Source organism: Epinephelus fuscoguttatus, linkage group LG4 (genome assembly GCF_011397635.1).
Source record: "Epinephelus fuscoguttatus linkage group LG4, E.fuscoguttatus.final_Chr_v1".
Taxonomy (NCBI): domain Eukaryota; kingdom Metazoa; phylum Chordata; class Actinopteri; order Perciformes; family Serranidae; genus Epinephelus; species Epinephelus fuscoguttatus.
In genome coordinates, this window is record NC_064755.1 from 36,979,077 (window position 1) to 37,000,907 (window position 21,831).

Below are 21,831 nucleotides of genomic sequence, written 5' to 3' on the forward strand. Positions count from 1 at the left end.
TAGCCTTCTGCAGTTACTGACAACAGTGGTGGCTTTTTCCTGTTGTTGCAGCCACTTAACACTGATGTTTATCTCTTGTGTTTCACTCAATTCTGATTTGACATGCACTCTGTGATTTCCTCATTGTTCTTTCATCTGTTCATGTAAAGCATTTTGTTGGGTTTAATTCCCAAAAGGCAACACAGAAATATCTATATAAAGTAATACTGCTGCTAAAATTTCCCCTCAGCCCACCAGTACTTTACGCAGGTCCACCCAGAGCCTACAGCAAACTCATGCAAGTACCTCATGACTCACTACTGCAGCGATACTAGACCAATAAGAATACTAGTGTAGAGCCTTTTTGGCACTGTTTGCTTGCTTCATAGGCTCATGTTGTAGAATCTGCCTGCACTATATTTAGAAGATCAGAGCTGTAGTGTGTGCAGGGATATGTGTTAGCAATGATCTACACTCAATGACCAGAAAAATGCAGTATAAACCCTGTCCCTGCAGAAGAAGTCAGCCTTTTTTTCACTTTACAAAGTGTTACAGCATAATAAGAGGTGTGTACTAGCAACTCTATACTTTGATTATATAAAGCTACAGTTGGTTAATTGTCATTTTTGCTGAAACTGTCACTAAATTCAAAATGACATACATGAGACAAACAGCCTGCAAAAAATCATGTCACGATATTAATTTAATTATCAAACTATATATTTTGGGCGGGGCAACACAATGGTTTGAGTTGAAGGTGTGAGAAAGAATAGTATCAGTAACATTGTTAGCACTGTGCTACATTACAGAGAAATACAAACCGCACTAATGAACCTTCATTAATATAGGCCTATATTTTATCTACAAGTGCACGTCACACACTGAGCGAGCCGCCTGTTAATGACGCTGTGGGCTAATGGGCATGTAGCTACTTCCATGTTTCAGATGATACGTCATGTTTGTAGTCGACCAATGAAGATGAGTTTACATATCACCTTGGGTTCGTCCTTCACCTTCTCAAAATGATCCCACACTTTGGATTTCCTGCCCGACATGTTATTAACTAGCCTGTGGAATAACTGCAGGTACCAGCCCTGGAAATTAATAGGGTTGGGAATCTCTTTGTGATAGACGATTCGATACGTAGCTAGATACACGGGTTACGATACGATTAAAAAATGATATATTTTTAATACAGAACGATTCGATACGATTCGATACAGTGTAGGAGCGATACGATTCAATACGATTTGATACGATTCTATGGTTAACATTTGTTGATGTAGACATTAATCATATATTATAAAATAAAGAAGCCAATTCTATAAAAGTGGCATTCTTACAGTATCCCCCAAGCATTGTTGCTGTATGGCATTGGCAACAGTAGAATAAAAAGACAAACAACAACAAAATCACACATTGTCTGTGTTTTTGTATGTATCTTATATGGACTTGAGTCTGGAATAAAGTTTATCATAACGCTGTACAATATAAACATAAAGCAGAATAAAATAATAACATGCAATGTAGGGGCAGAATCTGACATCTCCTGTTAATAGTTGATATCATGGACTGTGATGACTAGCAGCTTATCACTGACAGCATGTCAGACTATTTCTCTGTGTTTGCTACACTCTGTCATTTATAAAAAGATAAATCACTTTTCTATAATACATCACTGATATTTCAATGGAATAAATTACTTATTGACTTATTCATACTTCAGAAACAGCATCAATAAGTGATTAACATAAGGGGGGATCAAAATGAAATAAATAAATAAAATAAAAATCAACCAGCCACCCTCCTCCCCAAGCCAGTCAACCGATTGCTAGTCTTGCGATACCCGATCCATGACTCTACAATCGATTCATCTAAGGATTCATGGCTGATTCGTATCGATTGAGTGGGCTGCTACCAACACAGCCATATCTCTCGCTTGTCAAACCGGATATCCGGTCGTATCGGTTAATCGTTCCCAACCCTAGAAATTAATGTGACTCCTGTCTGACTGCTGAGCGTGGACACTTCCTGTGTCTGTCCTTTCAAATTAAATTCCCACATGGTCCAGTCATGTAGGTTTTGATTTATTTTGACAAGGTGCAGCTCCTAATAGAGTTTCACGCTTTTTTTTTTTTGCAACTAAGCGGGCAATGAAATCTTGCTGACTAATGACCTTTCAGGTCGACTAACATTTGGTCGACTGTTAGGCGGCAACCCTAGTTACTGCATTGCCTGTTTCTCGCCTCATATGTTTTCAGAAACATTTTTAGTGTACTGTTAAGCTGTAAAATGGGAAAAATTTTGACTAGACGAGTGGATGGCATTTTGTTTCAGCATGACTGTTTCCAATGTGGCAGCCAGGTCACAAACGTTCTCATTATACAGCTAGACAGTACACTAAAATATGTTTGTGAAAACATTTGAGGGGGGAATAGGCAATACAGTAAGAGAATCTTGATTCATATTTGATTAGCACTGCTAAATTTGATGACATGATTTCCAGCCACGTTAGACACTCCTCGGGTCTGATTGGTTGTTTTCATTCACATGCAGTAAGGCCCTTAGAAGTGCTGCAAGGCAATAGAATAGGCAGAGGAGTATGATTTGTTTTACAGATCATTGGTCTCATTTAGTGCTGTGTGAATATTGTGACAATTTCAGCAAATATAACCAACTACCAACTAATGCTCTACGACTTTGAATGGAGTCAAATGTGGATGTTAACAGACCTGCAAAAAGCGTGGCCTTTTTCCTCCAGGATGGCGGAAGATCATAGAGTTACTGCACTTTTTGAAGGCGGCAAACTCAAAGGTGTGAGGCACTCTGTCTAAACATGACATGGAAGGTGGCACTTTGTAGATGAACACATCAGTGCGCCTATTAAAACCTGCATATTGAGGCATTGATCCCAGAGCATACATTAACATCACAGACCAGGTTTGGCACCCCCCAAGATGAAGGCTGCTTTAAGATCAGAAGACGTCGGTGAATGAAAGCATCCTCACTGAAAACCTACAGTATGGGATGAATTCAAACGCATTGTCAGTAGACTGGAGCTTTCACCCATAAACTTCGGGCAATGTGTGAAGCACTGATGTCAGCTTTAACACCTGGACCGTGCAGCTTTCTGTTTGAGTCTCTGGCAGCCATACTGAACTTGGTCCAATATGGTTATGAAAAAGACCTTCTATTCTTCTGGTCACTGAGACAGTACACATGCATCAGTGGTTCCCAGTCTTTTTGGCTTGTGACCCTCTATACAACATCTACTCCTGTCTCCCACGACAGGTTGCTTGCTGTGTTAGTTGCTTCCATCAGTGTTGCTCCTCTCCCTTTAGAGGCCATATAGAAAAACTATCTAGTATTCTCCAATATAAAAACAAAGATAAAAGTCACATATCGCAGAAATATGTTTTTTTCTCTATTTCCTTTTTCTTATTTCCCCTGAAATTTCCAGTATCTTGATACGGATGGATCCCTCCAGGTAAGGAAGCACAGCAGTACATTGTATTAATGCAAGAAAGGAAGCTTTGAATTACACTCACACTTTAATCATTTTGAAGGATGAGTCATTGCATTTTAGCATTTAGCATTTTGCATGTACCCCATGCACACCGTTTGACCATTTTTAAACTTCAAATCTCAGAAAAAAGCTCATAAAACCGAAAGAAACTGACTTTCTGTAATGCATTTCAATGGACGTCCAGGCAGAGAATGTCTGAGTGTATGGGAATGGCTATATGCACTGTGATTGGCTCATCGCGTTTGAGGGCGGGGTTTAGCCATAGTTCAATTGTCCCCCTCTCCTCTACCACCAAAACTGGACTTCAGTCCATCGCAATCCATTTCGCACGGGAGTTAATTAGTCAGTGTTATGCTGCTAAGCTAAACCTGACTCCTGAAACCACACCAATTAAAGCTAGCAAGCCCGTGACCTACCTCGGACCGGACGACCCTGCCTCCTATCACCTGCCTAAACCGCACCCAGATCTGCAAGACATTCATTTCACTACCAATAAAGCTGTCATAACAGTCAGTCACAGATAGACTTACTCAGTTTGCGTCTGGTCGCCTGGTCGAGTGTGACTTGATGAGGCTGGCTCGTAGCGCTAGCATCAGAGGATGTGCTAGCTCAGACCTCCGGGCTCGCTGCTAAATGCTTTGGGTTGAGGTGATATTTCAGGCTTGAAATAATCCAATGTTACGAAAAGTCCTAACTGCAGTTCCATCTGGGTGTTTTTTAAATGCAAATGTTCCATTTATGGGGCAGAGCAGCGTCGTCTCGTCTGCCTCCATCATGTGACAAAGACACTGTGGCCTTCAGTGACACACCAGGTCAAAGGGCACCACGGAATGCTATTAATCAGCACTAAATTCTTTAGTGTGATATTTTTTTGACAGCCCTAATTTTTACTTATTCAGAGTGCAATATTGCAGTCTTTCGTGATGTGTTTATCATTGTAGTTATATTGTGATGATAAAAAAAGATGATGTATTGCACAGCCCTAGTAAACGCAGATTTTTTGCTGGTGACTACAAAAAGTTAAGCCATGAGTTGTGTTGTCTGCCGACAAACTCACTGATGATTCTCACGCTGGATACATAAAATGGTTGGTTGATGACATAACTCCTCTGCTGACTACACCCCACAGATATATCGATTAATTTATTTGTTACTCTTATCTGTATCCAGGACAGCTCTGAAGACCTAACCCTGCACTACTGGGCGTTGTTCGATGGCCACGCCGGCTCTGGGGCGGCTGTAGTGGCTTCCCGCCTTCTACATCACCACATCGCCCTGCACCTTCAGGAGGTGACGGAGATCATCTGCACACCAAACCTGCTGCCCCCAACATGCCTCGGGGAGGAGCCTATCAATCACCACCTCACCCCGACATCCCAACGCGCCCTCACCAGGGCCGCCTCGCTCCGCGGCGCTGCAGGGGCTCCGGGCTCACCCAGCACCCCGCCCACGCGCTTCTTTACTGAGAAGAAAGTTTCACACGAGAGCCTGGTGGTCGGAGCCATCGAGAATGCTTTCAAAGACATGGTAAGAGGCGTGTGCTCGGTGTGAAGTGGGAGTCTGGAAGTTTTTTATAGAATGTGCTGACCTTTTTGCAAATAAAGTATTAGATCAACTCTCCAGTGTGCAGTGAAAACACCAGGCACACCACTCAGATTACAGAACATAGAAGACATGTTTACTCATGGCTTCTAGTCTTGTTCTTGCACTAAGAAAAATAACAATTTCACTCTCGGATCAATCTCAATGATACTGTCATGGATTCTGTTTTTTTACTCACTTGTGCCCAAAAATCTGGGACTGTATTCTTCACAGTTCACAGCAGGGTTTCTGTAAAAATTAGTGCCAGTCCACATGTCCTGGAAGATTTCAGTGTCCTGGACAAATGGGAGAAGGTCTGATCAAATTTTATCTGTGTTTATTGGTCATATAAACAATTGATAGGCGGGCTACATAGACCCTTTTACAGCCGATGCCATCAAAAAGATGCGCGTGCATTCTCAAGTTGTGCAGGATTCCGAGAGGCTCAGGACCATTTCAGAGCAATCGGCGGCGTCTATGGCTGCAAGCTATCGTAGTTTTCTGGTTTGTTGATTAAACCCACGCATCCTTGTCTTTAGCCCTTTTTTAGATAGGAATTATGCAAATTTGCAGGAAAGCCCAATCAGTCTTCTTTCAGCATTGGCAGTATAAACACAAAATCGGGGAGTGCAGCAAAATGCCGCCTGCCTAATTTTGTTTATACAGAATGTACCTTTTTCGGGGCAATGGGGGGCTTGAGCAAGTAACAAAACGTGTAGCTCAGCGTGTGACGTAAACAGTGACGTGGGTGGGAAGTCGCTGCTGGTCAGTCCTTCGGAGATTTTCTTGTAAGTCGGCCCGTCCTTCACCGTCCCTGTCATCTGGTGGTTAATGGCCTCTTCGTTTGCGAGGGCAAGGAGGGCGCGCAATTCCTTGTCTCCCCAGTTGCTCATCTTTACAGTGTCTGTTAAGTTTGTGTTTCCCTCTTGCTACTAGCTGCTTGCTAATTCCTGCTATCAGCTGTTTCCTGTTTATCCACCGCCAGTGGCTCGCACGTGTGGCGTCATCAACAGCTCCTCCCACAAGTCTTCAACTGCCCCTCCCGTTGCGGAAGGCCGCCTTGATCTGTTTAAACTAAAAAGGTTCCACCAATATGACTATCCTACGAGGCTGAAAATTGGGCACCTCGGATCAACTCGCCAATCCGGCTCCGTGTGTCTAAACGCCCGCAGCTTGCAGGCAAAATGGCCCAACATTCGTGGAAAATCTGGCAGTGTAAAAGGGTCTCTTGACTAGGAAGGATCTCTGATTTCAACACACAAAACTCTGAGTCTGTGTCCTGGCATAAGCATCTAGTGACTTATGTGCTTGTAGTTTCTTCGTGGTGCCCTAGGTTCCACAGGTGTTTTTATTGGGACACTGAATATTGGGCCACTAACTAATGTCTTCTACCCAGTCATGAATACCGCACAGATCTGGAGGTCTGTTACCACTTGCCAAAGTCAATCTGTTGAAGTAGATTTGCGATCTTTGGTGATTAGTGCCCTTCCATAGCTTGACAAGCTGTTGTGGTCCACCATACTTCCGTTGCCAGAATGCGTGCGCACCTTGTCTACATCATCATTGTTTGAAAACTTTATAAGGGTTTATAAAGAATGACATCATCCAGGTATGTAGATTTATTTTTTTAATTAAAAAGTAGGCTTCTTTTGCTTTTACTTAAAATTCCAATCATTCTAAATCATCATTTATGTGTATGTCTGGAAAGACACAGTAATGTTTGCAAAATGCAGGCCTACAATCAAAATATCGTAGGTGTTAATCTAAGATTTTTTTTGTACGCATTTGCCATTTACTTTACACCCACATCATGACAGAACTAGGTAGAAACTGCACAATGGTAAAGACTGTTGCTACACATTGTATACAGAAATTCCAAATGACTCTTTGTTTACACCACATTTATCTGTATCTGTGCACTTACGGAAGAATCGGCATGGTTACTTAACATCCATTAGCCTCTAATTGTTGGCTAAGTCAATTCGTATTGATTCGCTGTAATTAGGCGGTCAAGCAAAATGCACATCGGCCTCACAGTTTCATGCTCTTGGTGTACAAAGATAAGCATGCGCATGTGACTCTGCAGCATATACTGTATAGCACTAACATGGTTGATTTATTGCATATCTAAACTCTTAAGTCCCATAATGACACTACAACAAAATCTATATTTTGAGTATTAACCGTCCCTTGTAGGCTTACAAGGTAGCAGCAAAGAGCTCTCTGCTCCTTTCTTTACTTGTTTATACGGCTATCAAGCCGATAATAGAGTTTTAGTGGTGGTGCATTGTCGTTTCACAGTAAGAGGGTTCCTGGTTTCAACCCTGGGTGGAGGGGCCCTTCTGTGTGGAGTTTGCATGTTCTCCCCGTGTCAGCGTGGGTGTCCTCCAGGTACTCCAGCTTCCTCCCACAGTCCAAAGACATGCAGGTTAATTAGTGACTCTAAATTGTCCGTAGGTGTGAATGTGAGTGTGAATGGTTGTCTGTCTCTATGTGTCAGCCCTGTGATAGTCTGGTGACCTGTCCAGGGTGTACCCTGCCTCTCGCCCAGTGTCAGCTGGGATAGGCTCCAGCCCTCCCAGTGACCCCCGACAGGATAAGTGGTTACGGAATATGAATGAATGAATGAATTAAAATACCAAAACCATAATAATAACATAGACACATAGAGCCAGACATTGTCAATATATTCAAGACTCAGCCCAAACTTGGAGGGGGTCCTATTCACACATTTTCACCACTTTTCAAGCCCTTTGAGTTAAAAGAATGCCTAAAAATCTGAACATCGTTTGGGGAAAACATGATAGTTGTAAAAAATCACTCAGTAAAGCCAACATACTGAACATACACACATATATTTCCTGAAGCAATAATACAGCAAATGTTGAGGATGACTCATTTTCCCTCCTGCCCCCTAAAAAGAGCCAAACACTGTCTGATGTTACTATTTTATATAACACAGGAATTCAGTGTAAAAAGCATTACTAATCTTGAAACCTGTTTTTGTTTCATGATGCTGGAGTAAAGTTCACAGAGTTGCTGACAAATCTGCTGTATTGAAATCCATGGCATAATAACCTGGGCTGCTTTAATTGCAAATCAAGGATCCCCAGCATCGCTAGGTGAATGTTGTCTTCAATACTCTGAATTGAATATTAGGTCAACAGAACAACATTTACTCAGTTATATTAGATTTCTTTAGGGAATAGCATAGATTCAGGGACCCCCAGAAGCCACACCCTGCTCTGCCCTGTGCATGTCCTTTTCCAATTCATAATATATGACTGTTCCTCTCGAACACATGGTGTTGGTCGGTCAGTCAGTCAGTCAGTCAGTCAGTCAGACAGTCAGCAGCCTCAGAGCCAGGAGAAGTGATGTACTTTTCTCTTCTAACTGCTGCAGGTCACACACACAAGCCATCTGGCAGCGCTGTAAGTGGATGCTGGAGATTTAACTCATCCAGAGGCCAAGAGATCGAGACCAAAGCCAATCAAAACAGTGCGGGCCTGCCTGACAGGCTTTAAGGGGGAAGAGATCAAAGGTCACTGGCCTCAGTTTCAACATCAGGGTTTTTTTTTTTCGATCAGCAGTCTCTGTTGTTTGTCCTCTGCTGGGTTGTGAAAGAGTCATCTTATGTTTGGTTACACAGAGAGATTAAAAGTCACTCTTCTTGTTTTGAAATCAAAGCGGTTTAAATAGTAGTAGTAATTAGTAATTCATTGTTTGCCATGACAACATAATGCCTGTCAGCACATTTAAATGAATAACTTGAATTAAGAACAGCATACAAGAAGAAAACCATCCCTTAAACGATTAAAAACAAGACCAGAGTGAAACAATTACACACAATCAAGTTGATCCCATAATCATAGACCTCAATAAATCATGAGTTTGTGCATAAATATACTGCTCCACCCTTTTTGTGCTTACAGCTCATATAAATACAGTGTTTTTCTTTTATACTTTTTATTTATGAACATTTTTTGCATTCAATAAGGATGGGAACAGAAGAGAACACACAGGAAAAAAGACAAATATGAGGTCTGTCATAAGTCAGTTCAGGAAATGCAAGCAAGCTTTAATACAGCTGATTAAAAAACATCCAGATCAAGCAGGTAACAGAAAGTCCAAATGAAAGCAGGACCAGAACTAAACTGAAAACCAAGCAGGATAAAACAAGGAACTAAAAAGACAGAAAACAGCGCAGGGAATAACACCAAGAACACAGAGATGAGCACAGGACAAACTGACAAAGGGAAACACACAGGTATATATATACAGAAAACTAATCACAAGAACGAGACACAGCTGGAGTAGGTAGACACAGGCCTAAGGAGGGAAATGGGGACTGGCATATAACAGGGGTGTGGTGGGGAACACTAGGGAGGAGCAAACAAGACTAATACAGGACAGATGTGAGGCAAAGACTCTGGAAACAGGGAAGGGCTTATGCTGCGTTCGTTTTGTACTTGGAGGTCGGAAGTGAGAATGGCGTCACCTCCGAGTTGACAACAGTTTTTGCATTCTAGTCGATGACGGGGACAAGTTGGAGAAAAACATGGACGCCCGCAAGAAAGCCTTTATTGCCCTTGCACTTTTGGATTATAGACAGCTTCAAAACCATCATACATTCCAACTGATGAAAGCTGCAGATGAGGCTGACCTAATGTAAAACAATTAAGATAAAATTGCTATAAACAGTACTTTAGCAGAGTACTCACTATGTATGTGACCAGCAGCCATCTTGAATTCGTAAGTCGGGGGTTGATGCGGTTGCTCCGAGTTTCCGAGTTGGAAATCCGATCTCAGGGTGCGTTCAAGTTTAAAGGATAACTTCGGTATTTTTCAACCTGGGCCCTATTTCCCCATGTGTATGTGTGCGTATGATTCATAGGTGCAACTCGTTTTAAAATTAGTTCAGTATTGAAGGAGGCGGATGCAGCTGACAGCCGCGAGGTAGATATGAGGGCAAATGCGTCCCGTATAAGTTTGCGCATTAAAAGTGCTATCTCTGTAGATAGCATACTAAGCGTTTCCCTGACCCTTCGCCTCCTCCCGGCTGTGTGTGACGTCATCTCGCGAGAGCTTTGCTTGTTGCCGGAAGAAAACAGGGTATGATATATACGAGGGCAAAGTATGCAACAGTAAATGTGTGTCTCTGAGACAATTCTAGGTATCAGTATGACATGCATAAAGACATATTAGTTATACTTACTTGATGGATAGTTGACCATTTGGTCCCTGTGGTTTTGGCCGCCTCCTCCAATTTATTTTGGGCACATGAAAAAAGGTATCCAGCACTGCCCTGTTGATCAGAGGGGGGAAATCCTCTAACGTAGTTACACAGCGTTTGGTAGTTTCTGTATCATCCCAGGACACATCGAGACCATGAATATTGGGCAGCAGGCCCCACTCGTTGCAACACAGACATTCTTCCTCTGTGGGCATGGAGTCACAGCAACCACAGGAGCACCACCAGTCCTCAGAGATTCCCGTTCGTGCAGCCACTGCTTCACCCTCGTCTGCTCGTTGGCCCTCTCTCTCTATCCTCGTCTGCTCTTCAATTTGTAGGAGCTCCTCGTCCGTAAAATCAAGCTCAAATAAGTACGGGCAGCCATCGTAATAAAAGGGCTCATCTTCATTCTCGAAATCAGGTAAATATGCAGCCATGATACCGATGCAGTAAAACTCTCAACTGTACTCCGGGACAACCAGCGCCACTCTGAGCGGCGCTCTGCATGACTCCTCTGTTTTCTTCCGGCAACAAGCAAAGCTCTCGTGAGATGACATCACACACAGCCGGGAGGAGGTGAAGGGTCAGGGAAACGCTTAGTATGCAATTTACAGAGATAGCACTGGCAATCTGAACCGGTCAGTGGCGAAAAAAAGCACTTTTAATGCGCAAACTTATACGGGACGCATTTACCAATTTTAAAACGAGTTGTACCTATGAATCATACGCACACATACACATGGGGAAATAGGGCCCAGGTTGAAAAATACCGAAGTTATCCTTTAAACTTCCGACTGGGAACTGGGAATTTCCGACCTCCGAGTACAAAACAAACGCACCATAAAGCTGCGTTCAGAGGGCTAGGAAGTTTCTGAGTATCTGATGTGAAAAGCCCAAAAAAGCCCCTACTTCTGAAAAAAAGTGCAATCATTGCCTCACATCAGACCTTGGATGTAAACAAACACAGCTGTACAAGGCTATCTTTGCTGTAGTCCAGTGGAGCTGGGCTGATGTTGTTAGCCTTTTTGGCTCAATGAAGAGGTCAAAGACATTTTACTAATGTATAGTGTTGGCAACTTTTGCGTATAATTATACACAGAATGTTCAAATTACGTGTTGCGGTGGAGAATTTGCTTAAAGACGTCTTTGAGATGCATTTTATTTGACTCGCTGGTCGCGAAGGGGGCCGCCATTGCTGTAACGTCATGCCACGTCAACTCGGGGTCCTCGGGTTGCTACACTTCAGCACGACGTTCCAAGGGAAAAATTCCGCTCTGACCACATGTTCAAAGCACTTCCCCCCCGAGTTAATGGTCGGGTCCTCAGAACCTCCGACCTTATGAACGCCGCTTAAAGAGACAGGTGTGACAAAACAGGCGTGAAAACACACAAAGACAGGAAGTAAAACCAGACATGACATATGAGGAGATAATTTACAAAATAAGAGAGATAACTATGTTTAACCCCATGTCAAAAATCTTGGCGTGATATTTGACTCTGTTTGACCAACAAATAAATGCAGTAGTAAAATCCAGCTTTTTCCAACTCCAGACTAGACCAGTCAGTCCTCTCTATCCTGCCTCCAACTGGATCAGAACGCTGCCGCCAGGCTCCTCACAGGTACCTGGAAGAGAGATCATATCACACCTGTTTTGGCCTCGCTCCACTGGCTGCCTGTAAAGTTCAGAATTGACTTTAAGGTTCTCCTGTTTGTGTACAAAGCCCTTAATGCCCCATCCTACATCGCAGACCCTCTAACCCCCTATTCTACACCCAGTTCCCTCAGGTCAGCTGACCTGGGGCTCCTGGCTGTCCCACGCTCCAGACTTAAGCTCAGGGGTAATTGTGCCTTTGCTGTGTCTGCCCCCAAACTGTGGAACAGCATCCCCCTCCCAATCAGATCTACCTCCTCCACTGACTCTTTTAAGTCCTGGCTCAAAACCTACTTTTATTCATTAGCGTTTGAGTCCCCCGATGCGTGCTTGTGTGTGTTATGTTTCTAAATGTATGAGCTGTGTACTTGACAGTTATGTTGCTACTCATGTATGTGAATTTTATTCCTTTTGTACAGCACTTTGGTCGACGTGAGTTGTTTTTAAATGCGCTTTATAAATAAGTTTGAGTTTGAGCTGAGAACATATACAATACATAGTGTATTCATGAATACAAATATAGAAATTGAAGCAATATGACAAATACAAAGGCTCCTAAGAAAAGTAGAAAAATAAAAATGTAAAGTATATCACTAAAAATAATGAATAACATCTATTTATATTGCTATTTTTGTGATTGACCACAGACCACATATTGTTGTCCTGCAGCTGTAAACTCAGCCCCCTGGTGCTGGAAACAGGTCGTAACCATCACTCTGAATAGTCTCCTAGTGATGCTCGACCCACCTCTGCACTGCACAAGTTCTTTTGAACGTGTGAGATCACTCGGGGAGGTTAAATTACATCTTGGATCTTAGATCAGTGCAGTTCAATCTAATTAGAAAATACAATTACTCAGTGTAGCCTGGTGTTTCCACCTCTACACCACTAGATGGTAGTGTGCAATTACCTATTCTTACCATGGCCATAGAAAGGGAACAGTGTAGTGAGGCACTTATGGCATGTGTAGGTGTAATTAATGATTCTATAAGGACCAGTTAATGAATTGAAAGGTCTGTTGTGTATTTATGGTGAAAGATGAGGTGTTTCATGAGGATTGTGTTCAGTTGCACATTCTTGTTATGTCATGATGAAATGTGTTCAAATAGCGTGACAGCAATCCGCAGAAATCTGGTTTTCTAGCAGAATTTAGGATATAGATTTATAGGATATCGACATTATGATCTGCTTTTACACTGTGAAGTCAGTACATACTCTGACTTTGCAATGCAGTAGTGTCTTTGCTTCCTCTGTTCGTCTCTATTCATCTCTTCCTGGTCAGAAATGATCTGCCCACGACTCCGAGCAGCAAACATCTATGTCTCACTCTGCCTCCTGTCTCTCCCCTCACATGCCTCTCAGGCTCTTTATCCAGCTCTGAATCTGCACTCTCTACCCTCTGTGTCCTCTCGGTTTCTTAAAGGGGAATTGTGCTGAAATCCACCATTTTCAAACATTGCAGTTAATGTCACGGCGGCCCTCAGACCTTGCAGCTACAAAACTTTCTAATGACAGTGTTCAGAGAGCCATATACAGTGTATTTTCTGTTCATTGCTCATTGCTTCACTAATTGTTTTTTCCAGGTGGTTACAGCATTTTCCCTCACCTATGGGCTCTAGTTGCAGTGCTTATTTTCCTCCGCAGCTGTCATTTATTTTAATTTCAGTAATCATTTCTGTAAAATTAGATGCAACATGGCTCACATTGTAGACATTTCCGCAAGAATAAAAAACTGTCACTTCTGCTTTTGCTGAGTAACTACCCAAAAGTCGATTTTGGCAGAATCTCACCCCTTAAAGCCCCCCGTCTTATTTTTTTAATGAAGCTCATTCTTTAAGAAAATGGGAAGTGTCAGAGAATCTTGGAAAGGTTTGGTATCACTCTAAATCTTTGTCTCAGAGTTCACAGAGTCTCTGTATCTTATCAGCAGGATCCGCCTTTAATTCTCCTCTGACACGACTCACTGCATTCCTGTGGAAGCGGCCGGTGTGTGTGGAGCGGCTGCTGAAGCCTGATAAACACTCGGGGATGTGTAAACATCAGAAATAATGCGTAGCTCGGAGACAAAGGCTTATAAGCCAAACTGTCGGTGGGCCCGTTACAGAAGGAGAGGAGATGAGATCACCAGCCTCATATGATCCTCTTTAGTATAAAACATTTATTTGGATCCTCTCTACTTGGTACTGTGCGTGCGTGTGTGTGTGTGTGTGTGTGTGTGTGTGTGTGTGTGTGTGTGAGAGGTTGGGCTACACTTATGCCGACTATCGCTTGACATCTTAGCACCATATGAGTTTTTAGCATCAGTTCAATGTTTTGGGAAATTTGCTTTTTTGCTTTTTTTTTTTAATTCAGCAGCCGGCTAGCTTAGATAACCACAAAGACTGGAAACAGGAAAACAGATAGTCTGACTGGCCGATAAAGCTCAGAATTAACCACAACATACCTTGTTTGTATAATCTGTTCAAAATTGAAGTGTAACAACTAATCTCTGGCAACAGATTCCTGCATATGTATGCAGAATCTGGAGGCAGCAGAACTAGAGCTTGGTATCAGAAGCGTCCTGGTTTCCGTTTGTCGTGTGTCCGTATAGTATTGACCAGTCATGTTTGAACAGTCCATGTGGAGAGGCAGAACCCATTGGCTAAAATGCAATGTCCAGATCCATCAGCTATCATCTGACCATGATTTAGCTTTATATTAGCTTTTTTAAAACAGTATCTGCATCAGCAGCAAACATCTATGTCTCACTCTGCCTCCTGTCTCTCCCCTCACATGCCTCTCAGGCTCTTTATCCAGCTCTGAATCTGCACTCTCTACCCTCTGTGTCCTCTCGGTTTCTTAAAGGGGAATTGCATATGTAGATATCAGTTTATAGATATTAGCTTAAAGGACCAGTGCATGGAAAAAGTCTTGGCCTGGATATCCGTTGGCTACACCGAATCTTCTGAATATTGACCATTCCCCCTGAATGCTTATTATCATGGATAGCCATTGGGTCCCAAGACTTTGCATAAACTAGGGCTGCCCCCTTCTAAGAATTAATAGTCGTCATTAAGGGCCATTAGTCGACGAGTCGCCCACATGTTTATGATATTAATTTAATGATTAAATTATACATGTATATGTACATGTACATATACAATTACCTCCCATCTAACTCCTGTCAAGAAAGCAAATATTCACTTGAAATGTTGCACTATTCCTTTAATTAGTGACTTCCAGAAGTGTTGTGGGTATACTTTTGAACACTACTAAGAAGTGATCTAACAATATCAAAAACTCATGGTATGATAATACAACAATGACATGTCGATTTGACATTTATCACGATTTTAAAAAACAAAGCAAAATGTGTCCTTAATACTTAATAAAAAGGTAAACTTGGGTTCCAGCATGTTTACTAACCTCCAAAGTCAGTTGTTGTGGACCACAGGAATCAGCTTTAAATCTCTGGCTACGTATTCACTGAAACACGTTGTTATTTTGTTTATCTCTGACTGTTATATGGAAGTTGGGCTCCAAATGCTTCTGTTAGAGCCCTTTGGCCTGACTGAAGCTTTTTCCTTACAGTAGACTGTTGTTGTTGTGATTTTGTGATTGGCTTCTCACGTTTGGTGTATTTCTCGTATGGTAGATGACCATCGTCTTTGCAAATTGTTTTGCGTTTGGCAGTTTCCTTTTCATAATTGTAATTTCTTGAAACAGAAAAATCTGAAATGCCGCCAGACATCAGCTCTTGAAGAACATGGCCCATTCGCAGTCTCAAGTTCCCATTGGTCATTTTGTAATTTGTTGCCATGTTTAGTTAAGTCATTTGGTATTTCCTGATTGGGTCTTAGTCTTTGTGAAGATACCAGTTATCAGTGCTTGGCTTGTGCACAAAGCATGATGGGACTCTGTCTTCTTGACTAGTATGAATGCATCCTCTGCTGTCCAAACAAAACATACAGTTTTCAAGGCATTTTTTTATTGCAATATCATGAAAATGCTTCTGACTACTTCTAGTTATGCTAAGCTAAGCTAATCACCTGAAGCTGTGACCCAACAGTGGTGTTGATCTTCTCTGGCCCAGACAGAATGCTAAGAGTAGTTCCCAAAATGTTGAACTATTCCTTTAAGTTACAGTCACTGTTAGCATGAGGTATGTTGATGTAAAGCATTAACCTTGAAGAAATGAAGGTAAATCAATATAATGTTTTAGCAATTTAATACTAAATTCATCATCTGTGTGTGCTGTTTTCCCATGGTATGAATTGTGAAGAGTAGTTTAAACATCCATCCATTATCTATATTTATTAATATTTTCTATCCCAGCTGTCATTCAGTGAGAGGTGGGTTACAATCCGAACCGGTTGCCAGTCTATCTCAGAACACTATTTATAGTTAATACCATTAATGCACGAATATTGACAGCTGCAATGGCAAGGTGTGTGACTGTGTGTGTTAGCAGTGGGTTATTAATGCTTTTTATTAAAGGAGCATTAGCTGAAGCATTTGCCCAAAGGTCCTTGTTGCCCTCAGAAACTGCTGATATGTGACTGCTAATCAGTTAAAATGATTTATTCAGTTGATCTCACTGTCCATCATCAGTTTTACACCTTTTCTAACTTCCTTTTCTGCCATTTCTGTTCTCTGTTGTCTGTTTTGTTTTGCTATATCCCTGGCTCTCATTGATTCTGTAAACTCACTAACTGAGAACACTACAAACAGCACGGAGAAGTGAGTTTTTGCCTGACCTGCAGTTCATAGGTAGTACAGTGACTCAACAGCAGCTTTTGCCAAGACAGTCGAACCTTTTCTTCTCCTTTGGCAAGTAAGCTGGTTTGAACATTGTTGTGAAGGTGGTCACCCTCATGACCTACAGTATGCTGAATGAACAGCTCATTCTCAACTTATGAAGCATTTTACATCTACTCTGAGCGCACCTTGTTATGTCCATTTTGTAGAAACACCTGTTGTTTAATTGGTCAAACAAATCTCTTAGTGGTTTTTAGAAAGTATCTGAAAGTGATTTTCAAAAATTTAAATGTGTGACATAATGACAATATGCAAAATATTTAAATACACATTAACCTGATTCCAAATTATCATTAGCAAAGATAAATTGTCCTATTCATAAATAAACAACCCATTCAGTTAACAGTAAACAACACTGATGAGAGCATAACTGTTACTCGTGAATCCTCCTGTAACCATGTGAGCTAGCTAACAACCATAAATAAATGTGCCCTCCAAATGTATGTTTAACATTAAAATATGATGTACAGATTTATAAATCTGTCACTAACTATTATTTTAATAGTTTAGTATTATATGCACCAGTACTAGACACATTACTGTAGGCCCAGTTTAATATGTAACTCAATTTTACACATGTAAGGGGTCCGTGCTCCATCAATCTTTCAGCCAAGGGGTCGATTGGAAAGAAAAATGTTAAAGACCCCTCGTATTAAGTGCAACACACACCGCCGCCATACGCCGTGCGTCAAAACGCCCGCCTCCACTATATTCTATGAACAAACCCACACCGGCACCGGCCGACACGCCACTCTGCTTCAGCCACCCTCTGCTCTATTTCCAGCGCGGCCAGCGCTGCAAGAAAAGCCTTTTATGTACGTCTTTGCTGCCGTAGTATCAACTCCGGTTGCTAGGAGAGAAGATATTTGGCGCTGCCTACCATTTCTGTTGTTGTTTGTGGTTGTTTTTGGACAGTAGCAATTGGTATAGTAATGGATGAGGAAAAATGAATCACTGAGGTGGAGAAATACCCGGAATTATATAACATTTGAGGCTAAAAAAGTTAGCTAAAAGGCTAAAAAAAAAAAAAAAAAAGTTAGCTAAAAGTTTTAAGCTAGTCAGTTGTGGGTTTCATTTGCAGCTTTCAAAGGGGTATCTGGATGCTTAAGTTTTTCAAAATTTTACTAAGACGATTTTGATAAGAAACTCACCTGTGAAATCCAAGTTGTTGTTGCCACAAAGTTTTTCCTCTTCTTCTTCCGTTACTAGCAGTTGGCAACTGTTGGAGTTGGCAACTGTTGGCAACTAGTGTAGGTACACCCACCTAGCAGGCTGGGGTGGGAAATACACTTTAATGTCGATGGTGCCGCTGTGCGCCGCTGCCAATGTGTGTTGGGGGGCGGCACTTGTTGGCCACGGCGCTGTGCTGGCGGCAGAGTGTGTTGCACTTTAGATGTTAAGATGTGAAGTGGTGTTCAGAAATGCTTCTGTATTTTATTAGTGAAACTAATAATCTGTATTAAGATGATAGTTATTGTAATTTGGTAGGGTGAGATGTGTGTATTTGAACTGACTGTAAAAGTAATGGACATGGTTACCATGATGTCATCCGTTGGTTTGTGGACTTCTGTTCTTAAGCCTCGAGTTCGGCATTTTGGCTGTCGCCATCTTGGTGTTTTAGAGCCAGAAGTGACCATATTTGGGTGAGAGACTGGTGCTGTGGAGGAGCAAGAGAAGAACTTTAACAATAATAGTTAAATGCTAAAGTGAACAGATATGTTTTTAGCTTTCTTTTAGCTAGCTTCCCTGATATCTATAGGTAGTGGGTTCCATAGCTTTGGGTGTAATTGACAGAGGCTGCATCCCCGGCTGTTGCTGGGAACCTCCAATAAACCAGCAGCAACTGATCGCACTGTTCTTGTAGGCAGACAGTTAACAAGGGAGTTAGCAATGTAGCTCAGTCCCAGCCTATTTAGGGCTTTGTATACAAGGAGGAGGAGCTTAAAATCAATTCTTAATGTACCAGGAAGTCAGTGCAGAGCAGCTAAGACTGGCCTGATGTGCTCTCTCCTCTTGGCTCTGGTTAATAGCCGAGCTGCAGAGTTTTGAATGAGCTGAAGTCTCTCAGTGGTGTTTTTTGGGAGGCCAGTTAAAAGTGTGTTAGAGTAGTCGAGGGGGCTTGAAATAAAGGCCTGAATCAATTTCTCTGCATGTTTTTCATTTAGAAATGGTCGTACCTTGGCTTTGTTTCTGAGGTGGAAAAATGATGCTTTCATACATTGTTAATGTGGGACTTAAAGACTTGTAACCTCAGATTTAACTTTAAGCCCTAATAAAACGCAAAGTGAGGGTGAGTTATATAAAAATTCACTCACGTACAGTTGTCATGAAGGGGAAAATTAGCTACAGAGATCAAAACTGTTTTGATGAGGATTCACTCGCTTTTGGAGACAGCCTCAAGTGGCCATTCAAGGAACTGCAGTCGGGTTTTTTTGGGGAGTTTTTCCTTATCTGCTGCGAGGGTCCTAAGGACAGAGGGATGTCATATGCTGTAAAGCCCTCCGAGGCATATTATAATTTGTGATATTGGGCTTTATAAATAAAATTGATTGATTGATTGATTGATTGTTTGATTGTTGGCGTCCGTATTAGTCCTGCAGGTTGTTGCTTGGAACTGCACAGTACTTTTATGTATGTTAGTACTCTCAGCTTGTGCCTGGCTTTGTGAGTGGATTTCAGTGGAATATAATTAATTCTGCCTCTGTCGTCGCCTCACTTGTACCCAGAATGGCAGATTAGATTTTTCTTTTTACTTGCTGGGTGATTATTGACAGACAGTTATTTTTTATGATAGTGGCTGATGTGGTCATATGATGTGATGTGGGACTGATGTGAAATCTGGTAATTCCTGATTTCACAGTCCTGTCGCGTGGCATTTTTTTCCCCGTCTTTCACAGAAACAATAAAGAATTTCATTTGAAGAAGTGCAGAAATGGTTTTCTCCCCGTCTTTCTCTGCCTGCTGGTTATTTAGCTCCGTTGTTAGATTCTTCCTGGCGGAAGTAGAGAGGAGAAAGGTGTAGATGTTTATGCAGACATTTTCATTATTAAAGACTTTGCCTGCAGCAAGAGGTATTGGATACAGCAAGGATAAATATGTATGGCTCGCTATGGATTCATAATTCATTCAGGGTGAAGGACACATTTGTTCCCCCCTCCCCAACACACACACACATCCATCCTCGAAACTCCTTCATGCTCTCTCACGCTTGAGAAATGTGTACAGCAGCAACAGTGGTGTGTGTGTGTGTGTACGTGTGTTCTTGTACTTGCTACATAGTGGGGACTGGGATGTTTTTAACCCAACAGAGTGAGGACATTTTTAGGAAGTGAGGATATTGACCTCACTTCTTCAAAGACCCCTTTATAGGGTAAGACTTGGTTTTACTGTTCAGGTTAGAATAAGGTCTAGGTTAGAGTCAGGTTCAGGGTTGGAGTTAGGTTCTGTTGTGATGGTCAAGGTTAGGGTAATGGGCCAAGGAATGTGTTATGCCAGCGAGAGTCCTCACAGAGACAGAGGTACAAGAATGTGTGTGCAAAGGAAGATGGAGTGCAGGCATTCAGAAACACACACTTGTACCCAAACACACAAGCTAATTCTGTCTCGTGCAGACTACACAAAGGTGCACACAAGCTGTGTTGACACACATCCAGTCACACAAATGATTGCTTCTCATGCACACACACACACAACCCTGTGCACGCACTTGCACTCTGACTCACACACACACATCCATCTTTTCTGCCAGACACAAACACACACTTATTTACGCTCACGGTGTAAGTACTACACTACAATCCACTGCTGTCTCCTGTCAGAGAAACACAGTCGCTGTAGAGAAACACACACATTCACAGAGTCGTAATCAGATGGAGGTCGTCGGCAGCGGAGCAGAAGGCGATATGCTTTAGTTGGGGGTAACATCCCTCATGGGAAAACTTGTTAGGGATGGCCTCGCTGCAAACGTGTTCGCCGACATTCTTCATCCCACTCAATCTGTTGATAGTGACAGAGGGATGTGAAGGAGGCGCCGGAGGGGTCATCCATTTTCCCGGGAAAACTTCCTGCCTCTGTTTTGCCATTAAAGGCCCCTCAGGAGCTGTTAGCAGTGCGCCGACAGCAGCCGCGCAGAGCATAAAGGGGTTAAACCAAGTGTGAGCCGCTCGGTTCAAATTTATGTTAGCGTTTTGATTAATTTGCTGACAGGTTAATTATTCATCTAATTAATGAACTGATATCATGGGTTTTTTCAAATCATTTTTTGGTTTAATTAGCAACAAATTAATCTGCGCTAATTAACTGGTGTAATAACCAGCGGCTGCTTGCAACTTTTTCTCCCATCCTTTTGGTTTCCATTCCGTTTTATTGCTTCTTGACTTATTGATAAATGAATTCATTATGGTGCTATAATTAATAATAGTATCATGGTACCAATATTTAACTCAGTATCAGGTCCTTGCTTAAATGCTTTGTGGCGCTGCGTGATAGGAAAAAGTTTTTGAAGGCTGTGATGATTAGAAAAATGATTATGTGCATAGGATGGGTTTGGATCGCGTGCTCTCATCAGAGGATTAATGTGTGTGTGTGTGTATGTGTGTGTGTTTGTATTTAGGATGTGCAGATAGAGAAGGAGAAGGCAGTCTACAACATCTCAGGTGGCTGCACTGCTCTTGTGGTTGTCTACCTGCTTGGGAAGCTCTACGTTGGCAACGCTGGGGACAGCAGGTGAGATACACATACTCATATACCTTCGCAGTGACACGTGCATGTGCATCTCCTTTTTGTGCCCTCCAGCCCGTAGAAGCAACTGTGTCCCAGCTTAAATAAATGCGAGTTTTGTTTTGTCTGCTCCTCTCCCTCAGAGCTATCATTATCCGGGCCGGGGAAGTCATCCCCATGTCAGCGGAGTTCACGCCGGAGTCAGAGAGACAGCGACTGCAGTTCCTGGTAAGAAAAATTCTTTCTCAGCTCCTTTCTAGCGAGCACAGCTGTCAGATATTAGCAGAACTGACCTCCCCTCCCGTTGAGACACCGGCTATGCTTAGCTCTGTCTCCCTTACACT

At 42.2% G+C, this 21,831-nt stretch overlaps 1 protein-coding gene across 1 annotated transcript in view; it reads left to right on the forward strand.

Moving 5' to 3' along the window:
• The window catches only part of ppm1h (protein phosphatase, Mg2+/Mn2+ dependent, 1H), a 62,834-nt gene that overhangs the window by 18,599 nt on the left and 22,404 nt on the right, over positions 1-21,831 (forward strand). The window contains exons 3-5 of the mRNA XM_049573023.1: positions 4,676-5,032; positions 21,381-21,493; positions 21,631-21,715. Coding sequence (XP_049428980.1) covers positions 4,676-5,032; positions 21,381-21,493; positions 21,631-21,715 — 555 coding nt within the window. The remainder of the gene's footprint in view (positions 1-4,675; positions 5,033-21,380; positions 21,494-21,630; positions 21,716-21,831) is intronic.